General features: G+C 31.2%; 1 protein-coding gene across 1 annotated transcript; it reads right to left on the reverse strand.

Annotated features, from left to right (window-relative positions):
- Positions 1-150: 150 nt before the first annotated feature.
- Positions 151-5,536, reverse strand: LOC25487930 (probable sulfate transporter 3.4). Its single transcript, XM_013610079.3, has 13 exons — positions 5,195-5,536; positions 4,576-4,624; positions 4,281-4,488; positions 3,736-3,907; positions 2,855-2,920; positions 2,606-2,719; positions 2,346-2,462; positions 1,890-2,016; positions 1,520-1,806; positions 1,082-1,272; positions 894-979; positions 605-681; positions 151-507 (listed from the first exon to the last, which is right to left on the reverse strand). Exons 1-13 carry the CDS (start codon positions 5,498-5,500, stop codon positions 364-366), a joined length of 1,944 nt encoding a protein of 647 aa, XP_013465533.1. The 5' UTR covers positions 5,501-5,536; the 3' UTR covers positions 151-363.
- Positions 5,537-19,375: the final 13,839 nt, after the last annotated feature.

The raw sequence follows: 19,375 nt of genomic DNA on the forward strand, positions 1-19,375 counted from the left end.
AAGTTCAGGGGTGAGGGACTTATTCTTTATTTCGTTTATATAGGGATATTTTGTTCATTTGGTTTGTAAATTATTTTGTTTCAAGTTAATATCATATATAGTAATGTTGTATTTTATTTACAGTTATATGTGCAATTGCAAACAAGGAACTGATACCAAATTACTTATAGTACTTTCATCATTGATACCAAAACATGTATCTCTTGGGAACTCTTGCCCTCTAATAAAATGTTACAAAAATTTTAAGTAGCAGAAAATATAAAGATCATTCCCTTAAACGAGCATTTCCCGCAAAAAACAAAAAAACTTTTACAGTTCTTCTAAGATCTCTCTCCCATGTCCTAGAACACCATTGATGGAAAATCAAGGTTGAGCTTTCTCAGATTTTGAAATGTCAGCAACAGCTTCTCCCACTGTGAGATAGAGTCCTTTAAATCCAAAGGTATCCAAAATTTTCGACATATGTAACTTTTCCATCACATTTCCAACAGGATTTACCAGCACAAGCTGCAGTAGCAAATTATAAAAAATGTAGAAGTTAGAAAGTGAATAATGGTAGATTTTTTAGGCCTTCTGAAATCAAAATATCAATTAGTGTCTGTACCTGAAGTGATCTCTTTTCTAGCATCTTTCTAAGTTCACCTAAAGTTTCAAGCCCACTTGTGTCTATTGCTGTGACAGCTGAAAAAGAAAAATATTAATAGTGTAAGAAAGTTGTTCACATACATTAATCACATCTCACAATATAGATATTTATGCCCATATCTTAGGAAATAATACTACATGACATGAGTGAGATATGGTTGAACATCTGTGTGAAAAAAAAGAAGGTACACAGACAGTGCATGATTGCTAAACTCTAACCAATGTTGTAAGTCTAATGAAATTAGTACCTGTCATGTCTAAAATTATGCACTGCAACGAAGTTCCATTATATTCTTTTATACGCTCTTCCTCTTCTCGAACCCATCTTAGTATCCTGCAGCAGGAGAAGCTCTTAATCATATGAATCACGGATTCACTCAAAAGAAATATATACTGAACTAAACAAATTAACATTCTAGAAATCTCTTTATCTAACCTCTCACGAAGGTAAGTTGAATTAGCGAAATAGATTGGAGACTCAACAGCCAAAATGAGAAACGAAGGAACTCTTAAAGCTTCTTTGTATTGGTTTATGTTATGGAATATCTGTGTTCCAGGTATGTTTCCTAACACCAAAGTGTTTGGTCTGGAGACATGAAGTAGGATCTTGAAGACTGATATAGCAACCTGAAGATTTCGGCCAAGTAAATTGATATTAATAATGTATCCACAACATTATCATGCAATATATTTGAAGTATAGGGACTGTACACTGACAGTGTAAAACTTTGTATATAATCATTCAATCAAATTTCATCGTATTGATAAAATGAAACCTGATTGGATGACTGTATAAAATGCTTTGCATTGTCAGCGTATCATAGTCAGTAAACTAACATTTTAGATTTGCAAGATTAATGAATTTTCAGCTTACCGCGATACTGAGGCCTAAAGGTACAGAAATGAACAGAACGCCAAAAAAGGAGCACATGCAGGCCAAGAAATCAAGTTTGTCAACCTTCCACAGTTTATATGCCGCTTGATAATCTATTAGTCCAATCACAGCAGCAATAATGATGGTTGCTAAGACTACATTTGGTGTATAGTAGAAGAGAGGCATGAGAAACAAAAGGGTCACTAGAACAGCTGAAGCCATGATTATATTAGAAACCGCCGTCTGTGCTCCAGCATTGTAGTTAACAGCCGACCGAGAAAAGGATCCTGCAAGAATGTAGACTTTCTCAAAATTGATGCTTCTTAGATAACTAAGTCATGTGGATAAATAAAAGAAGAAGAGTTATTACCTGTTGTGACATAGCATGAAGTACAAGATCCAGCTATGTTCATAATACCAATAGCCATCATTTCTTTGTTTCCATCCACTTGGTAATTCTTAAGTGCTGCAAATGTTCTACCTACTGCAATTCCTTCCTGAAACATTGGTAAATGTTGTGGAATATGAGTCGCAGTTAAGTAAAACAACATCATGCTATATTTAAGTACAAAATCTAGATCAGTTCTTTGTGCACTGTTTTTACTGTTATCTAATTACAATTCAACACATGGACCGTGTATGTAATAGTATAAACTGAATCGGTTTAAGTTTAAATTTAATTGAAAAATTTAAACCGCGTGACAAATTATAATTGGGGAACAACACGGATAGTATCCATTGAGTAGGACCTAAGTTTTGTATTATTTTTAAGTATGTAACATGTAATATGTGACAGAAAAGTGTAGCAAGTTTTGATTCTGCTTACTGTGAGAGATAGGATTCCTGTGACAATGCCTGTTTTGATAGCAAGAGCCAAGTAAGGACCATTGAAGTATAACAGGTTTACTGATGGTGGATTAACTCCCTTTGCTAAGTGCCCAATCTGCAGCAAAATACACAGAGAATCAGTCAGTTATTACTACTTTTGATTAATTTGACCAATATTTCAATTTTTTTGATATTATTAAAATGATACTATTTGTGATATACTCAAAATAGTAATGATGAAGTAAGTAAAATTCTTACAACTGAAATGTGATGAGCCTTATTTCTAAGAAGGAAGACTAAGATGGTTGAAAGAATGACTGATGTTAAAGGAGCAGCTGCTGAAGCCCAGAATAGTTTTGGTTTCCTCAAACTCTGTTGCAAATTTTCAAGAACAATTAGAACATGGAAAATAAATGAATAGCAAAAGCAACTAACCTTAGACTAATATATTGTACTATATAATATATAGTTAAAATGTTTTAAATAATACAAGATAGAGAAATTTACAATGTGTCTTGTTGTGAGCAGGAATGCCAAAAAGCCAAATCCCATAACAATAGTTTGCCATGACCACTGCAAGTATAAGTTGTATAAGATGCTTAAGTCAACTTCACAAGTATTTAGTATTTACACTTGCACTAACATCACAATATTTAAAAGTGGCCCATTATACTCTATTCAACGGGAAAAAAACATTGGAATATGATTCCTTATTATAATTGTAATACGACAAGAAAGCATATATGAAAAAAATAGCCATCCTTCACTCAGCAATCATGGGGTGCAAGGGCAATGATAATCTATCTATATATTCCTATGAAAAGATTGTGGTGGGAATCATAAGAGAAAAATGGAAATTACTTAATTTAGAAATCAATTTTAATGTTTGGTACTATTAGCTACAAAAATAATTAAATAATTTGTACATCAAATTACATGCGTGTCATAAGTATTTTTTTATTTAGTTCTAAAGAGCATACATGCGAAACTTCGGCACACTTAAAATTAAAAAAATGAAGAATTATGGATTCAAATCCACATTCCAACATATCAAATATCTATGTAGTTTTTTACCATATGAATTATACTTACGGGACAATAAATATTTTTTTATTAATAAAAGTTTAAATTAGTTAATATACAAAAAAAAAAAAAAAAAAAAAAAAAAGTCAATTGGCTGTTTCATGTACATGTGATAGCTGAGTTTGCCACAAAGACCAAAGTTCCATCGAAGATTGTTTTCTTTCATCTTTGTTAAAATTGAGGTATCATTTAAAAAAAATATATAAATTTAATTTTAGAAAATGACTAAAAAACAAATAAACAAAAATTTGTTTCCAATTTCCAAGCATTCTTAAAGTGCTAAACTACATGGTGGTGTTCTGTACCTCATCCTTTTGCTTGTAAACAGAGACCAATACAGGAATAATTTGCATCTTGTTAGTAAAGTGCACAATTCCAAGTAACCCTTTCAATTGCTGCAATGACACAATGATAGCAGCACCGGCCATAAAACCGACCAGGGTTGCTTTTGATAGAAAATCAATCACAAAGCCTAGCCTGCATGCACAAATTCAAAAGATTATTTCATCATTCACAAAACATAGGGAACTAATAAAATGTCCTTCAATAAATAACCATAAATAAATTCTCAAATTTCAAGTTGACTAGAATTGTCTTATTATTAAATAAAGTACTAGTAACAAGTTTTTGATTTTTTTTCCTTTTCAGAAGAGTCTAGTAGTGAAATTCACAAAACACTTGCCGAGTCCTAACTTATCAAATGTTTCTGCGGTTTTTTACCATCTGACCGACCATACTTATGTGATCCTTTTACCAATCTTACTATGCTAATTTTTAACTAACTAATTTCACATGCACAGGTAAAATAAAATTAAAATCAGAAGATAAATGATTTTATTTAATTGAATACCTTAGTATACCAAGAGAAGCTTGGAATAAACCAGCAACAAAAGTGGCAGTGAAAGCCAATTGAAGATAAAGAGTAGGATTTTGAGTGAAAGAAACAGTTTCACTCAACATTGATCCCATAACCAAAGATGCAATTGAAACTGGTCCAACACCAACATGTCTTGAACTTCCAAGCAGAGCATATATCAATGGTGGCACAAAACTTGAATCTGTGACATATTCAAATGTTCCATCATAATTAATAACATTTACTCAATGCCAGGAATCATGAAACTGGAAGTAAATTAAATACTTACACAGTCCAATAATAGGAGGCAAGTTTGCAAGCTTTGCATAGCTAATTCCCTGCAATTTAACAAGAGACAAAATTCAGTCAAAAAAATAAAATAATAAGAGACAAAACTGAAACATCAATAAATTATGTAAATATAAGTATGCATGATTATATAAAAAAAATAAAACTGAGACACTATGAAACACTAACACAAACACCTGACAGACACGACAGTAAAACCGTAATAATTTTAGAAAATAAAATTATTGAATGTAATCACATGTTTCACTGACGGACACTTAATTTTAGAAAATGAGATAATTGAATATAGTTGCGCATTTCTTGGTGTCGGACACTTGACACGTCTTCAATCTGTATGATGAAATACAAACATGTGTATGATGACATGAAAAAGAAAAAAAAGTGAGACACTATGCAACACTAACAGCGGCACCAAACACGACACTAACATCAATGGTAATTTCATAAAATAAAATAATTGAGTGTAACCACGTATTTTTGGACATCAGATATGTCTTAATTTCACAAAATGAAATAATTAAATATAGTATGTCTCGACACACACGTCTTCAATATCAAGTATATCGGAGACATATGTAAGAAGTTAGTGTGTGTTATACCTGAGGAATGGCAAGGCTGGCAATGGTGAGACCAGAAATGACATCAGAACGAAGAAGGGTGAGAGTATACTGAGAACCCCATTGAAAAATGGGGAACAAGAATTGAAGGGTAAGAAGAAACTTTGTAAAAGATGGTTGGTTTTTGAAACGGTGTAAAGGATCATCGGGGAAGAAGATTTCAGAGAGTCTGTGTTTGAGTTTGTTGAGTGATGTTCTCTCTGGTGGTAAACGAACTTGATGAATTGGAATCTCTGTTTGAATTTTCATTATTGTTTCTTCAAAGTGTTCTACTCTGTTACAGTTCATATTTTGTTCTGTTTCTCACGGTTTGTATTCTCTTATGTAAACAAACCAACACATTTTATAGAAGAGAGTGGGGTAGTATGTCTAGTCTTGGTTATTTAATATTTCTTAGGGGTATTTTCGTCACACAAAATAATTCTTATCTAAGGATCGTCCACAAACATGTGACAATTAACTGTTGTTTGACATTTTTTAACCGATTTAAAAAGTCTATGGAAAAGTGATTAATTAGCGTTTGACCTTTATCGGTGCCTAAAGAGCAATTTTTAGTTTCAGATTTTCGACGGTGTTTATCACTTTTTTTTTTTTTTGAAGGATTGGTGTTTATCACTTTGTCTTCTAGTGGTGTGCAATTGTGCATTAATAATTTTTACACAAAAGTGTTCATTTTAATTTATCAATTATCAATGAAAAAAGATATGTAATTTTTTCCCTTTCATATTGCATCTAATTTATCAATGAAAAAAGATAATAATTTTTTCCCTTTCATATTGCATCAATAATTGTAAGAGTGGATATTATATTTAAATGTAATACACATTTTTAACATATTCAAAATGCATATTTTAGTAAACATTTTTTATTTATACTATTTTATTTTATTTTCCAATTCAAAATACAAAAACTAAGCAATGTACTATGTTAATCAACTTAAAATAAAGACTGCGGACACATGCTTCCCTCTGGATTCGTTTGGTGGATTTACTGGGTCAGGTTTATGTCCCCCAGTTTTATGTATTTTTTTTAATATATTTTGTTTTTGCTTAAAAAAAATCAACTTAAAATAAACTAAATTTTGTACCAAAAAACAAATCAAATAAATTACAATTTTTTGTGTGAATTTTAGCACTCCATCTCTGAATTTGGGAGGATAATCTTCCTCTTTTCATTAGTGATAATTCCTTTAGGGATCGATTTTGTCTACCAACCTACTTTTTTCTTAGTTGTTTTTTCTTTTTTTTTTTTCCTTTTACCCAAACAAGTGTCTTGAGGAAACAAATAAAAATTACGGTCAACCTATACCCAAACAAGTAAAGAGGTTGCTGCCGCCACATATGATAACAAAAAAAAAATACATTGTTAGTTTTCAGCCAACCTTAAGAACTTTGTTTTACTTTTTCCACTAGCTGCATGATATATTTAACTTTATTAGAGAAGTGTCTGTGGTAATATATGATATTATGAGAATACTTGTAGAATTTTGTTGGTCAACAAAACCTATTGATTTCAACATAGTTAGGATGTTTCCTAAAAATAAAAAAAAATTGTTAGGATGTCAAACAACCAATTTAATGTTTGTACATGCTACTATTGACTTCCACCAACCTACGTGTTTCTGATTGTCTAATGCCGAACCAAAAATCTTGGAATCTGTCTTTTCTGCATTCAGTTTTCAATCAGCAGGTGGTGGAGCATATTGTCAACACACCTTTGTATCCTTCAGTACGCGAGGATCGCTTGATTTGGAAAAAGGAAAACAACAGCGACTAATCAGTTCGGAGTGCTTATCGTTTATGTATGAACGAGTTGCTGGACACTTCACACTTTAAAATGCAAAGCGCATGGGATTTAGTATGGAAGCTCAAAGTGCAACCGAAAATAAAAAATCTAGTTTGGCGCATCTGCAGAAATTGCCTTCCCACGCGACGCATACTTCGAGATAAAGGTGTTAATTGCACGGCTAGCTGCGCCTTATGCAGTTTGAGTGAAGAGGACAGTTTGCACTAGATGTTTCAGTGTTCTAGCAGTATGCATATTAGGAACAAATGGGACGTGTTTCCTTCTGTAAGTGTTTTTTTCAGTCAAAATCAAGATGCAAGAGGCGTTATCTTTAGTTCCCTTCAGGTGTTAACAAGTGACGATGCAGCCTTATTTTGTTGTATTTTATGGAGTATTTGGAAGCAACGTAATAACAAAATATGGAACGGCGTGACCGACGCGCAAACTTTTGTTTTTGATCGTGCGAAGGCTTTGTTGCAAGACTGGAAATCAACAAAACTCATCCGAGGAATTTCATCTACCCACCAACAATCAGAGCGTATTTCCAAATGGGTGAAACCAAATCCAGGCCATTTTAAGTGTAATGTTGATGCATCCTTTTTAAATGTTTCAAATATGGTTGGAATAGGAATGTGTATCAGAGATGAAAATGGCATTTTTGTTCTTGCTAAACAATAATGTTTTAGTCCTATCTGCGAGGTGCACATTGGCGAAGCGTTAGGACTTTTGTCTACTTTAGATTGGGTGCATAATTTAAATCTAGGACATGTAGATTTTGAGCTAGATGCTAAGAGAGTGGTCGATGGTTTCAATTCCCTAAATTGTGGTGTTACTGAATTTGGGAATATTATTGAACATTGTAAATCTCTTTGTAGCAACTTTTATGTAAACTCACGTGTCGAGATTGTGCGGAGACAAGCAAACATACCTTAGCAAAGGCGGCCTTGTTGTCAGCTAGTTCACAATTGGTGGTAGAAATACCATATTGTATTTAACGCATATTGATGAATGAAATTCTATAACTTTATTTCTCTAAAAAAAAAAGTGCAAAAAATTGAATAATCTTATTAAGTGTATTCACTTTAAAAGATGAATTCTCGTCACTAGGCTAATTATAAAAAATAAAATAAAATAAAAAAATACGGTGAATATGCCGCCCTAGTTAAAGTATGAGCAACTATGTTTACTTGTCTCCTAACACACTTCATATCGAAGTTAGAATGAAAAGATAACTGATAAATAATACAAGAAACAATGGCATATAATTCTTAATGACCATGTTTCGGAGACGATAGAGCTTGCACTAAAGTAACGGAGTCAGACTCGAAGACAACTTGGTCTCATATGTTCACATTAGCAACGTGAATGGCATCGAGTAAGGTTGTTGTCTCCCCCTCCAAAACTGTCATATTTGCACGGTGTCATTTTATTTGAGCCCGAATAAATTGCCCACGGGAGTCTCTAACACAACACGCGAAAGATGTAAGATGGTCATGATCACAGAACGCGGAATTCGCATTGCACTTCAACCATGTCTCGCTCGGCTTCTTCAAAACTTAGCTGTTACCTTGCACTTTATTCTGCTCGCGTTGCCACATAGTAATTCTACAAATAACTAAGGGATTACGAAGCAAACATCATAAAAAAAAAAAAAAACTTATACTATCTCTGTCCCTAATTATAAGACATTTTTGAGTTTTTTTTTTTATCCATTTTTATAAGACCCCTTTGCTATTTCCAGCTACATTAATTATTTATTTACTTACATACCCCTATTTATTATACATATTCTTCTTCAATTAGTAATAAATAGCATCTTGAAAACAGCTCTCTCTCTCTCTCTCTCTCAAAGGATAAAATTGAAAAGTAATTTTGATTACAAATAACTTTGATACAAATATCAACTTTCTTTATTCCTGTGATTTTGTCAAAAAGGTCTTATATTTAGGGACAAAGGTGGTATATAACAAAGTAATGTAAGGATGAAGTATGATATTTGTACAACCATTTTGTGACAACTTTTTCACTCATACTCACATCATGTTCTCATTTTCTCTCGAGTAGTGATATATCTACATTCATTTAATGACAACTTTAATGAAAATCTTGTTTTTCTCTTTTCTTATTGGTCAAAACAATGAAGAGAGAAAAGGGAGGAGAAAGAAAAAGAACATCATGTGAGTATGAGAGATATATTTGTCCAAAAGTTGTCACAAAATGGTTGTAAAAATATCATCTCTCTCTCTCTCTATTGCTTTGGTTTTTGTGTCAAAACATACATTTCTATGTATATTTTGGTTGTCCCATAAAATGGTTGCTCAAATAACGTTGGTCATTTGTATATGTATTATAGTAGGTGTGTAACAGTTTGGTTTGTATCGGTTTTTGGTTAAAAAAATGTTTCAACGAATGAAATCTTCATCGGTTCAGTTTTTATTGTTTTTCAAAAAAGAAATCGTTCAAAATAGTCGGTTTGGATCAGTTCGGTTCAGTTGATCGGTTTGTTTGAAAATACAATTAAAAAAATTCATATTTACACAAATTTGTATTTCATGCATACATCATACTCAAATATTTCACATAACTTTGTTTTCCATGTTCTCTGGTTTTCAAACTACTTTGTATAATCAACATGGAAGAACTAACAAAAGATGGACGATCCCAGCCGCGGTAAGGAACGATTAGTTAAGTGTGGCTGACGGCTAGTGTTCTTTTTTAGCAGAAATAAAATACAGTGTGAGTGATGAGATGATATTGGGAGAAAGCGAACGAATTAAGAAATATTTTATGTTGGACTTTAATTTTGAACTTATTCATAAGTGTGTGCAAGGAAGAATAATATTGTTAAAATTGAGAATAAGGTTAGCAGGGTTCGGTTCATCAGTTTTTTGGATCTCAAAATTAAAATCCGAGAACCGAACCAAACTAAATCGGTTTAAGTTGGTTCGGTTTTGAACCAAACCAAACAAAGTCCAATACTTTTTTGGTTTATTTCTGTTTGAATGGTTTCATCGATTTTGTGCAAACCACCAATAGCCCTAATTATATGTATTAAAATTTACTTGAACAATGAAATTAATAAATTTTATTGTGGACTTTTTATGACTAGGAATCATATTCAGTGCCATGAAATTACAAAATTTTCGCACGTTGCACATCAATTACTTGTGGTATTATAATTGAGCGATAAATTTTTTTATTTGTTGATCAAATAGTCTACGGTTAAAAATTCACATCTTTGGGCGAAGCTCGACCCTTGTATATATATGCTATTTATATATAAAGAAAGTGTACTCTTTTTTGCTTACTTTTTCTCCTTCCAATAATATCATTAAATAAGTTTGACCATAAAAATGCTATTTTGTGTGTCATTAAAAAAAATAAGAATTTATATTATATTTATTATATATTTTTTTTAGCAACATTTGTTATATTTTTTAAAGATATTGTATTTGTTATATTTTTGATATCATTGAAAAGTATAAGTATAGTTTGTTACAATATGAAAGTGCAAAATATCTATTATAAATACCTACAATTTTAATCAATATTTCATAAAAACTATTGTTGATAATTTATAGGCATAAGCGAATTAAAAAGAGTGGACAGACGGGCACGGGGTGCCGATCTAAACACTAGTATAATACCCCCTCCGTCTCAAATTGTATGTCGTTTTGGATAAAAAAATGTCCAAAATTATATGTCGTTTTACAATACCAATGAAATATTAATGTTACTTTTTCTATTATATCTTTAACTATTTACTAGCGAAAAGATGGGCACGAGTGCCCGTCTTTCCGCTCTTTTTATTGCGCCAACGTTTGAAAATTATTAACGGTATTTTTTTTTATGAAATTTTGATTCTGATTAAAACAAAAACTATAAATGTTGGTTGCTTTCAAGTTATAACAAACCAATCTAACCATGATTATTTATTTCAATCAAACAAACAATAGTACAAAAAAAATTGATCTATTTTTTGTTAATGACACCAACAACAATCTTTATTATAGAAAAAGTTGTTTACGAGTATAATTGTGATAATGAAAAAATAAGTATAAATATACTCATATAGTTTCTTACAATTCTTAAATGGTAAAGAAAAAAAACATGACATATATATAGGGGTTGCTAACTTACTCTCACTTATCTTTTAGGCTTTGTTTGGGAGTTTGGAGGGGAGGATTTTGGAAAAGAAAGGAATGAGCAAGTGGAAGAAATAGAAGACATTGGAAGGAGAGGGTTTGAGAGGTTAATTTTTTACTCATAATAAAAAATCTCCCTCATCTGAGGGAACTCAAAAATTGTATCGGGGTTATGGAGAGTTTATATAAACTTTTCAAATTCAATCTATGTTGTTATAATATTCTTAAAATTAAAAGTATATTAATCATAAGTATTAGTTTATCATTCTCTAAAAAATTGTTCTTTCAAAAAATGAATTTTGTCCATTTTTCTATATATTTTCAACCCCCCAAAACCCTCTCCTCCCTTCCCCTCCAAACTCCCAAAGAAAACCTTAAAAAAAAAAAAAAAAAACAACATGTACTACTCAAACCAACTTTAAATGAAAGGGTAAGTTTTGTAACTTTCTTTTAATGAATTAAAACAAAAACAGAAACCTTTCATCAAAAAACAAAACGCATTGTGCTTGTCGTTGTCATTCATTCTATTGTGTTTTTGGTACAGGTGCTAACTCCTTTTTTTGGTACACCACGTTCATCAATTTTTCCAGGAAATTTTACACGTTCATTTTTAACAAATAACGTGTCCTTCAAAAAAAAAGGTAATGTGTATAGTTAAGTGCTTCTCCAACTTATCGTAAAAAAAAAAGAACAAATAACATAAAAAACATAACAGTGTCCTTGCCAAACAACGTTAGAAAAATAAATATTTCAAACAATATTTTTCAAACTTAAGATTATAAATTATGAAATGATGAAAGTGGGTGTAATTTAGTGAATGTTGCTAACTTACACCTTAATAATATTTATAAAAATGAGTGTAAATAATCAAATAGGTGTAGATTGCTAACTTGCACCTTAATAATTTTAGGTGGGTGTAGCTTGCTAACTTATATATATATATATGGTTGCTAATTTACTCTCACACACAATTTAATTGTGGAGAAGTGGGGTGTCCGGGGTTCGAACCCCGATCCTGTATATAACATGCAATATTCCTACCAACTGAGTTAAGCTCACGGGGATACCATAAACTCTATTTTGTCCTTAGTAACATTACTTTAGTATATGGGCACAATTGTAATCGTATTTTCTAAAAAAAAAAAATGTTTGAAATATTTATTTTTCTAACGTTGTTTGGCAAGGACACTGTTATGTTTTTTATTTTATTTGTTCTTTTTTTTTTTTTTTTTACGATAAGTTGGAGAAGCACTTAACTATACACATTACCTTTTTTTTTGAAGGACACGTTATTTGTTAAAAATGAACGTGTAAAATTTCCTGGAAAAATTGATGAACGTGGTGTACCAAAAAAAGGAGTTAGCACCTGTACCAAAAACACAATAGAATGAATGACAACGACAAGCACAATGCGTTTTGTTTTTTGATGAAAGGGTTTCTGTTTTTGTTTTAATTCATTAAAAGAAAGTTTCAAAACTTACCCTTTCATTTAAAGTTGGTTTGAGTAGTACATGTTGGTTTTTTTTTTTTTTTTTTAAATAAATGGGAGTAGGCTTTGCTAACTTACTCCTTCATATTTTTAGGTGGGTGTAAGTTGGCAGCCCCCTATAAGTGTAAGTTAGCAAGCTACATCCACCTAAAATAATTAAGGTGCAAGTTAGCAATCTACACCTATTTAATTATTTACACTCATTTTTATAAGTATTATTTACAACCTTCACTAATTTACACCCACTTTCATCATTTCATAATTTATAATTTTAAGTTTGTCTTACCTAACTCAATTACATTAAGAGGACAACTCCATTGATTATTAAATGATGATTTAATATATATTGGTTTTTTTAACCTATGCAATATTGCACATGATAAGGTGAATGTACCACTTTTTTCAGCATAAGCTTCCTTAATAAGGGTAATGTTAATTTGTGCCCTTATGGCACATGATAAGAAACCTAAAAGAAGTAATATTCCCTAAAATTTTGTGCATTCAATTAATTAAAAAGTTAAAAATTAAATGTAAGGCACGCATTTCAATAAATTACTCCATTCGTCATGCAATAGATGATTCGTTTGAAAATGTGCAATTTTAACCTAACTTACTTTGACTATATTTTTCTACTAATATACAAAGATAATTAAAATTATATAAGATGTCGCTAGATTCGTCTCAATGAATATTTTCAAAATATCAAATTTTTATAATTTTTTCTAATATATTATTCAATATATTTAAGTTCAAAATTATGCATTGACATGCGTAATAAGGTCAACTGTGTCATATATCATGAGACGGAGAAAATATTTCTATATTTGATGCATTTAAGGCACAAGTTAACATTTCCGTTGAGATTATGTTAAAGAATACTCCCTATGCGTAATAAGGTCAGCTGCTAATGTTTTTATTTTCTTTGGTAAGTTAAAGAATACTCCCTACAACAGAATTCCTTAAGGAAGCCATATAATTTATTTAGATAGAACGTACTATCAATATTGTCAAGACTAGGCCACAAAAAATTATCAATATTGTCAGAATCACTCTTTGTAAAAAAAAAAAGGATATCAGTATCACTCATTTAAGAGGCAAAAAAAAATCGATGGTTTTTTTTTTTAAAAAACTAAAATGAATTATATTACCAAGAACATCGTAATTGTTATAGCACAAGGCATGCCAAAACAATCACAAAAAACAACAACAACCAGTAAGATTACAACAAGGTCAATCGATGCCCATACAAACAAGCGGGCTCAACTACCAATTATGAGTACCAAAAGTAAAGACCACATTACTAGCTTTCAACCACCACAGGGTATTTGATTTTACTTTATCTAACAACTGTGGTAGAGAATCGATGGTAGAATTTAGATAGTAGCATGAATAGGGTAATTAATTTTACTTTATCTACCATATCTGAAAGAGAAAAGTCATTTTTCAAGAAAAATAGTAATTAATAGGGTAATTTATCTTGAAGAAATTGGAACATTAAATAGTAATTAACATGTGCAATATTGCATAGGTTAGAAAAACCCATTATATAAAATGCCAAACAATTATTTATTATACATAATGTAACGAAATTGAAACCTTTTACTATAAGAAACAATGCTTGGCCAGTGCGCATACGCATGAGTCGAATTAGTCGTCCATCTTTGGTGGGTTGGAAACCGGTGCGAAAGCAAAAAAAGAAAAGAAAAATGGTTTGATGATGGTGGTTAAATGATTTTAAAAAGCAAATTTTGTTTTATTTTTTGGTTAGGTATCCTAATTGTTAGAAATTCACATCTAATGATAAAAAGTTCACCTTTTTAACTTGAATAAGTATGGTCCGCGTCCGAGGTACGAACTCCTGAATTAAGTTCACTTGTATATATTATATAATATCCCTATCAATTGAGTTAAATTTACATAGATAAAAAAATGTTTAATAAGAAGAAAAAAAAATTATTCCTTTAGTCGTTTTTATACAAACTTTGACCTTTATCAAATGTATTAAGTGATGAATTTCCTTATTTATTATGGAGATATAAAATATTGGAAGCAAGATGGTGGAATTAAGAGAAATAATTATAAATTAGATATTAAATAAATTTAAATACAGAGAATTATTAGATTTTTTTTATAATAAATAGAGATTATTAAATGATGGAATAATAACAACGTTACAAGCACAATTTTGAATGTCGATGGCAGCTGTTGCGGTGTCCCGATTTGTGCAGATTTTGGAGGTGTTTTACGCATCAATTCGGGTAAGTACATAACTGGTTTTTCAGGATACATTAGTCACTCTCAAGACATCCTCTTTGCGGAACTTACAACACTATCAAGGTCTAAAGTTGGCTATGAGTTTCAATCTTGGCGAGGTGACTTGCTACTCGGATTCCATTCTCACTGTCAACCTCATTACGGAGGAGCTAAATCACTTTCATGTTTATGTTGTGCTTATACAAAATATCAAAGACCTCATGAGCTCAGGATCCTACTCTCTTCTTCATTCGCTTAGAGAAGGTAATCAACGTGCTGACTTCATGGCAACGCTCAGAGTTTCTAATGATGTTGAGCTGTCCATCCACTCTTCTCCACCGGAGGACCTGCTGCCTCTGTTAAAGACGGATGAATTAGGAACCTGTTTTCTAAGGCGCTAGCCTTGTTTTTTTACCTTTCCCTGTTGTCTGTTTAGTTCTTTTTCTTTTCTTTAGCCTTGTAAACAAAAAAAAAAAAAAAATCTATAAGGAAAATACAATACAATGTCATTGTTTACTAATGAGATTGTAAATAAAACGTTTGATTTTTTTTTTCCTGATAAAAACTTTTAATCTTTTTTTTTACAAGAAAAATGTTTAATCTTATTAGATCGTTATCATGACACATTTTAAAACTCAATATTTTCTCAGTTTCATAATAATCGAGTCATTTGCAAAAAAATATTGTCATAAAAAAATTGACCCATTTCACTTTCCAATATAATATTAATTGCTTATTTTTTTGTTCAATTATAACTATAATTAATACTATTTTCATCATTCTTAACTCAATATATTCTACTTTGCATTTATGATAATGAGAAATGCATCAATATTTGACAAGATACTAAAAACCCTCTTTCACTTATAGATTTTTTCTTAATACGTGTGAAGTGAACAAAAGGTTCACTTAGGGAGTATATTTTAAGAATATGTAAGGGATTTTCGTTTTCAAGCTGTAGTAGCCGATTGCAATGTCCAATATTTGAGATTAGGGCACCCTTAGTTCCAAGGTGTTTGTAGCAAATCATAAGATGATATTCACAAAGAAGACCCTCATACTATTTAAGCCATGAGTTATCTTATTGAATGAGTAAAATATCGACTTAACATCACACGTTAGATTCAATTTGGGAGTTTGGAATGAAGGATAAAATTTTGGAGGAAGAAAATTTTCAAAGGTTGATCTTTCCTTCCTATTTATTGAGAAACCAAACAAAGTAAGGATTTTTTTTTAAAATTGTCATGTTAACTGTCAAAAACGGATTTAATCTTATTGGTACATTAGTTCTCCACTCTATATAAACGTAGATTATAATGTTTATTTAAGTACGTTGATATGAACTAAACTTTTAAATAGGCTAACATGTCATATTAGTCTTTTAAAATGTCAAACTCAGATATATAAGTTAAGTCATTGGTTATAAGTCAGATTCAAACTTTAATTTGTTTAACAAGACAAATTTAGATCTTGCAAAATTGACTCGTCTCGACCTACTATCACTATTACATGTAAGATACGTTTAAACGATAAAAATGTCAATATATCATTGCAAATTTGCAAGGACACATGTCTATATATGCCTTTTTTTCTTTTTCTTTCTTTATAATATAAGACATTTTGTTGCTGAAAAACATTTCGTTGCTTCTACTAAAAGAAACATTTTGTGTCTTTTGAAGGATAGAAAATTAAGTTCAACGAGTTGGAAATCCCTTTGAATGACACATTACTGCATTAGTCATCAATCACTTGCAGCAAAACTTGAACTGTGAAATAATTGTTTAACATGATTAGAGAATCACAAAAAGGTTTTCTGATTCTGATTTTAAAAACGGTTAAAAGCATGTTGCTTTTATAAAAAAAATCATTCTATTTCTACACCGATAAACTTTAATAAAAGTCACAAATAAAAAATAACCAATTGGTTGCTATAGCTGCTGAGAATATAAATGTGAAGTTATCCCAATTAGTGTAAAATTTGTGAGTGCCATTTAGCATTTAGCTTTTTTAACCCAAAACTCTTCAGTGTTATGAAGAACCAACCTCAAAAAGTTATTTTTCTTTTGAGTCCTTCAAATATTATTTTATTTTAAGGCAAGTGTGTGAGAGTTGGCAATGGCAATTGCATCATGCATATACTCTTGTAATTAATGTGGCAACGCTCCAAGACTCAATTCACTAAATGGAAAAAAAGAACAAGTTCTCCATGTTCTGTGCTTAATTTAAAAATCAAGACCAGACTATTCAGATTCACTCTATTTTGGGATTTTATTCCGATTCAAAATATTAATAGTACCAAACAGAATATATAACAATCGATTTCTGTAGTTGCATATACAACTATAGCTTTGTTCACTCGTGAAGTTGAGATATATACAAATGGCAACATGTTGAAGCAAGTGATTAATCTTAAATGGATAATGAGATTTAATTAATTAATGACAAATTGTTTAAAAAAATCCTTAACCAAACTTTGTACTATCTCATTGTATTATATTTACTGTGGTGAAAAGTTCAAATTAAGAAAATAATTTCTGATCTAATAAGTCTAATAGTTTTACTTTTTTGAACTACAAAAAGACTAAAGAACGAAATGTAGGGTGCTACACCTGTTACATCAGAGCATATATGTGCGTCCTCGTGAGCTTAACTCAATTGGTATGGACAACGCATAATATATGTAAGGTTCGGGGTTCAAATCTCGGTCACCACAAAAAAAAACACATATGTGCATTTTTTGAGTTAATCGAACACTCACGAATATTTTTTATTTTTTTTAAAAAAAAAAACTCGGTAACCGATCTAAGAACCGATTAATTTGAGGGGATCAATCTCACCGTTTAAGGGCCCAATTTAAATTCAGAGCATAGCTCCGTATGAACTTGTCCATTGAAATTGGCACTGGGGGAATCGAACTTGAGACCTTGAGAAGAGTATATTCCAAAATTCAAGCCAACCACTAGACCAACCTCAAATGAGTTACTTGCAAATAAAATTTAATTTACCCAAACAAACTAATCAGAGCTCGAACTCACAATATGTCAAATACAAGCTATGATATGCTCTCCATTAGGTCAATCTTTTCAGAAAAAATGTGGTTGAACTTGACATAATCCTACAAAAACCGGGTAGTGAAGTGATGATTGTCCTCACTTACGAACACAAGTTTAGGCTATCTCTCTCTTATCAAACGTGAGACTCTTTAGCACACTCTCACACGCTCAAGACTGAACATCTGAAGCGTGGAAATAAATGGTGGATGACCCGTTAGTAGAAACCTGATAACAAGCGGCTCAATCGTCTTAAAGGAGACTCTGATGTCATCTTAGAAATTGTAGTTGGGTCTAACACAACGCTGCTAAACTAACTTATACGGTCACTTATAAACACTTGCTCATTACATGGACAGAAGAAAATAACATTTTGTTTTTTAGTTGAAATAAAAATTAACATTTCATTTAAAACCTAAATTATCATTGGGTCTCGAGAGAAATTTATAGATCATCACATTAAACTATTAACAATTGCATAAATAACTTGAACACCATATTTTCGACCAAAACGTAATTCATTACGTATGAGTCCCAAATTTATATTGTTCAACATTTACTTTCCTGTAAAACATTGAACTCGTGCTCAAATTTTGTTTTGATATATCAATAATATAGACCTAACTGTTAATGTAGATAAGTTCATTGTGATGTGTATATGAAACCATAAAGAGGGAAACAGTGTATAAAGTAGTTCTTAAAACCAATAACATGTAACTAGACATAGGTTTGGTTTAGAGGATGTCACAGTTTATGCATTAATGGGAGGCATTGGTACCCCATCTACATTCCCACTTTGAAGATTCACCATTAGAATTTCTACATCTGGGTTGCTAAAAATATATAAAGCAAATTGATTAAAATTATTATTGTCATCTTACCCATAATTTGGCCATTGATTTTAAAGGTTTCAAGATCACTTTGATTATGCATAAAATTGATACCATGATCCCACCACTAATCCCATCACTCATTCTAACAGCAAATTGGTTAGGTACTTGGCTCTAATCTCTATCTCTTAGTAAATTCACTTTATGAAAAATCATTAGGCAAAGCTTTATTAACTATTCCTTGTAAGAAAGTTCAAACACATAATTTTTTTATAAGTTACTTCAATTTATAAACTTACTATAGTGCAATTTATTGTAAAATAACTAAAAGCGTTAGTTTGGTAGATAATTTTTGATAAATTAATGCAAGTAGATAAACAAATTGGAGATTCTCAAAGATCCAGTAATTAATTGTTCCAAGTAGGGGTAAACATTGCTGCATCCTGGTTGAATGAGGCCGCGACAATTTTGCATTGTAAAATGGGAAGTATTCCTTTTGTTTATATGGGGTTGCTTATTGGTGGAAATCCGTGGAGGTTGTCTTTATGGGAACCTGTGGTTAACCGTATAAAATCTAGACTGTCTGATTGGCAAAGTCGGTTTCTCTCCTT

The sequence above is a fragment of the Medicago truncatula genome, chromosome 2 (genome assembly GCF_003473485.1).
Source record: "Medicago truncatula cultivar Jemalong A17 chromosome 2, MtrunA17r5.0-ANR, whole genome shotgun sequence".
NCBI classification, from domain to species: domain Eukaryota; kingdom Viridiplantae; phylum Streptophyta; class Magnoliopsida; order Fabales; family Fabaceae; genus Medicago; species Medicago truncatula.

Bases quoted from the DNA above. Each gene is read 5' to 3' on its own strand.
- LOC25487930 (XM_013610079.3), bottom strand. From the start codon at position 5,500: ATGAACTGTAACAGAGTAGAACACTTTGAAGAAACAATAATGAAAATT. The intron at 2,463-2,605 runs GTAAGAATTTTA...ATTTTGCTGCAG, and splicing joins AGGCTCATCACATTTCAGTT to ATTGGGCACTTAGCAAAGGG. The intron at 508-604 runs GTACAGACACTA...TTGCTACTGCAG, and splicing joins TAGAAAAGAGATCACTTCAG to CTTGTGCTGGTAAATCCTGT.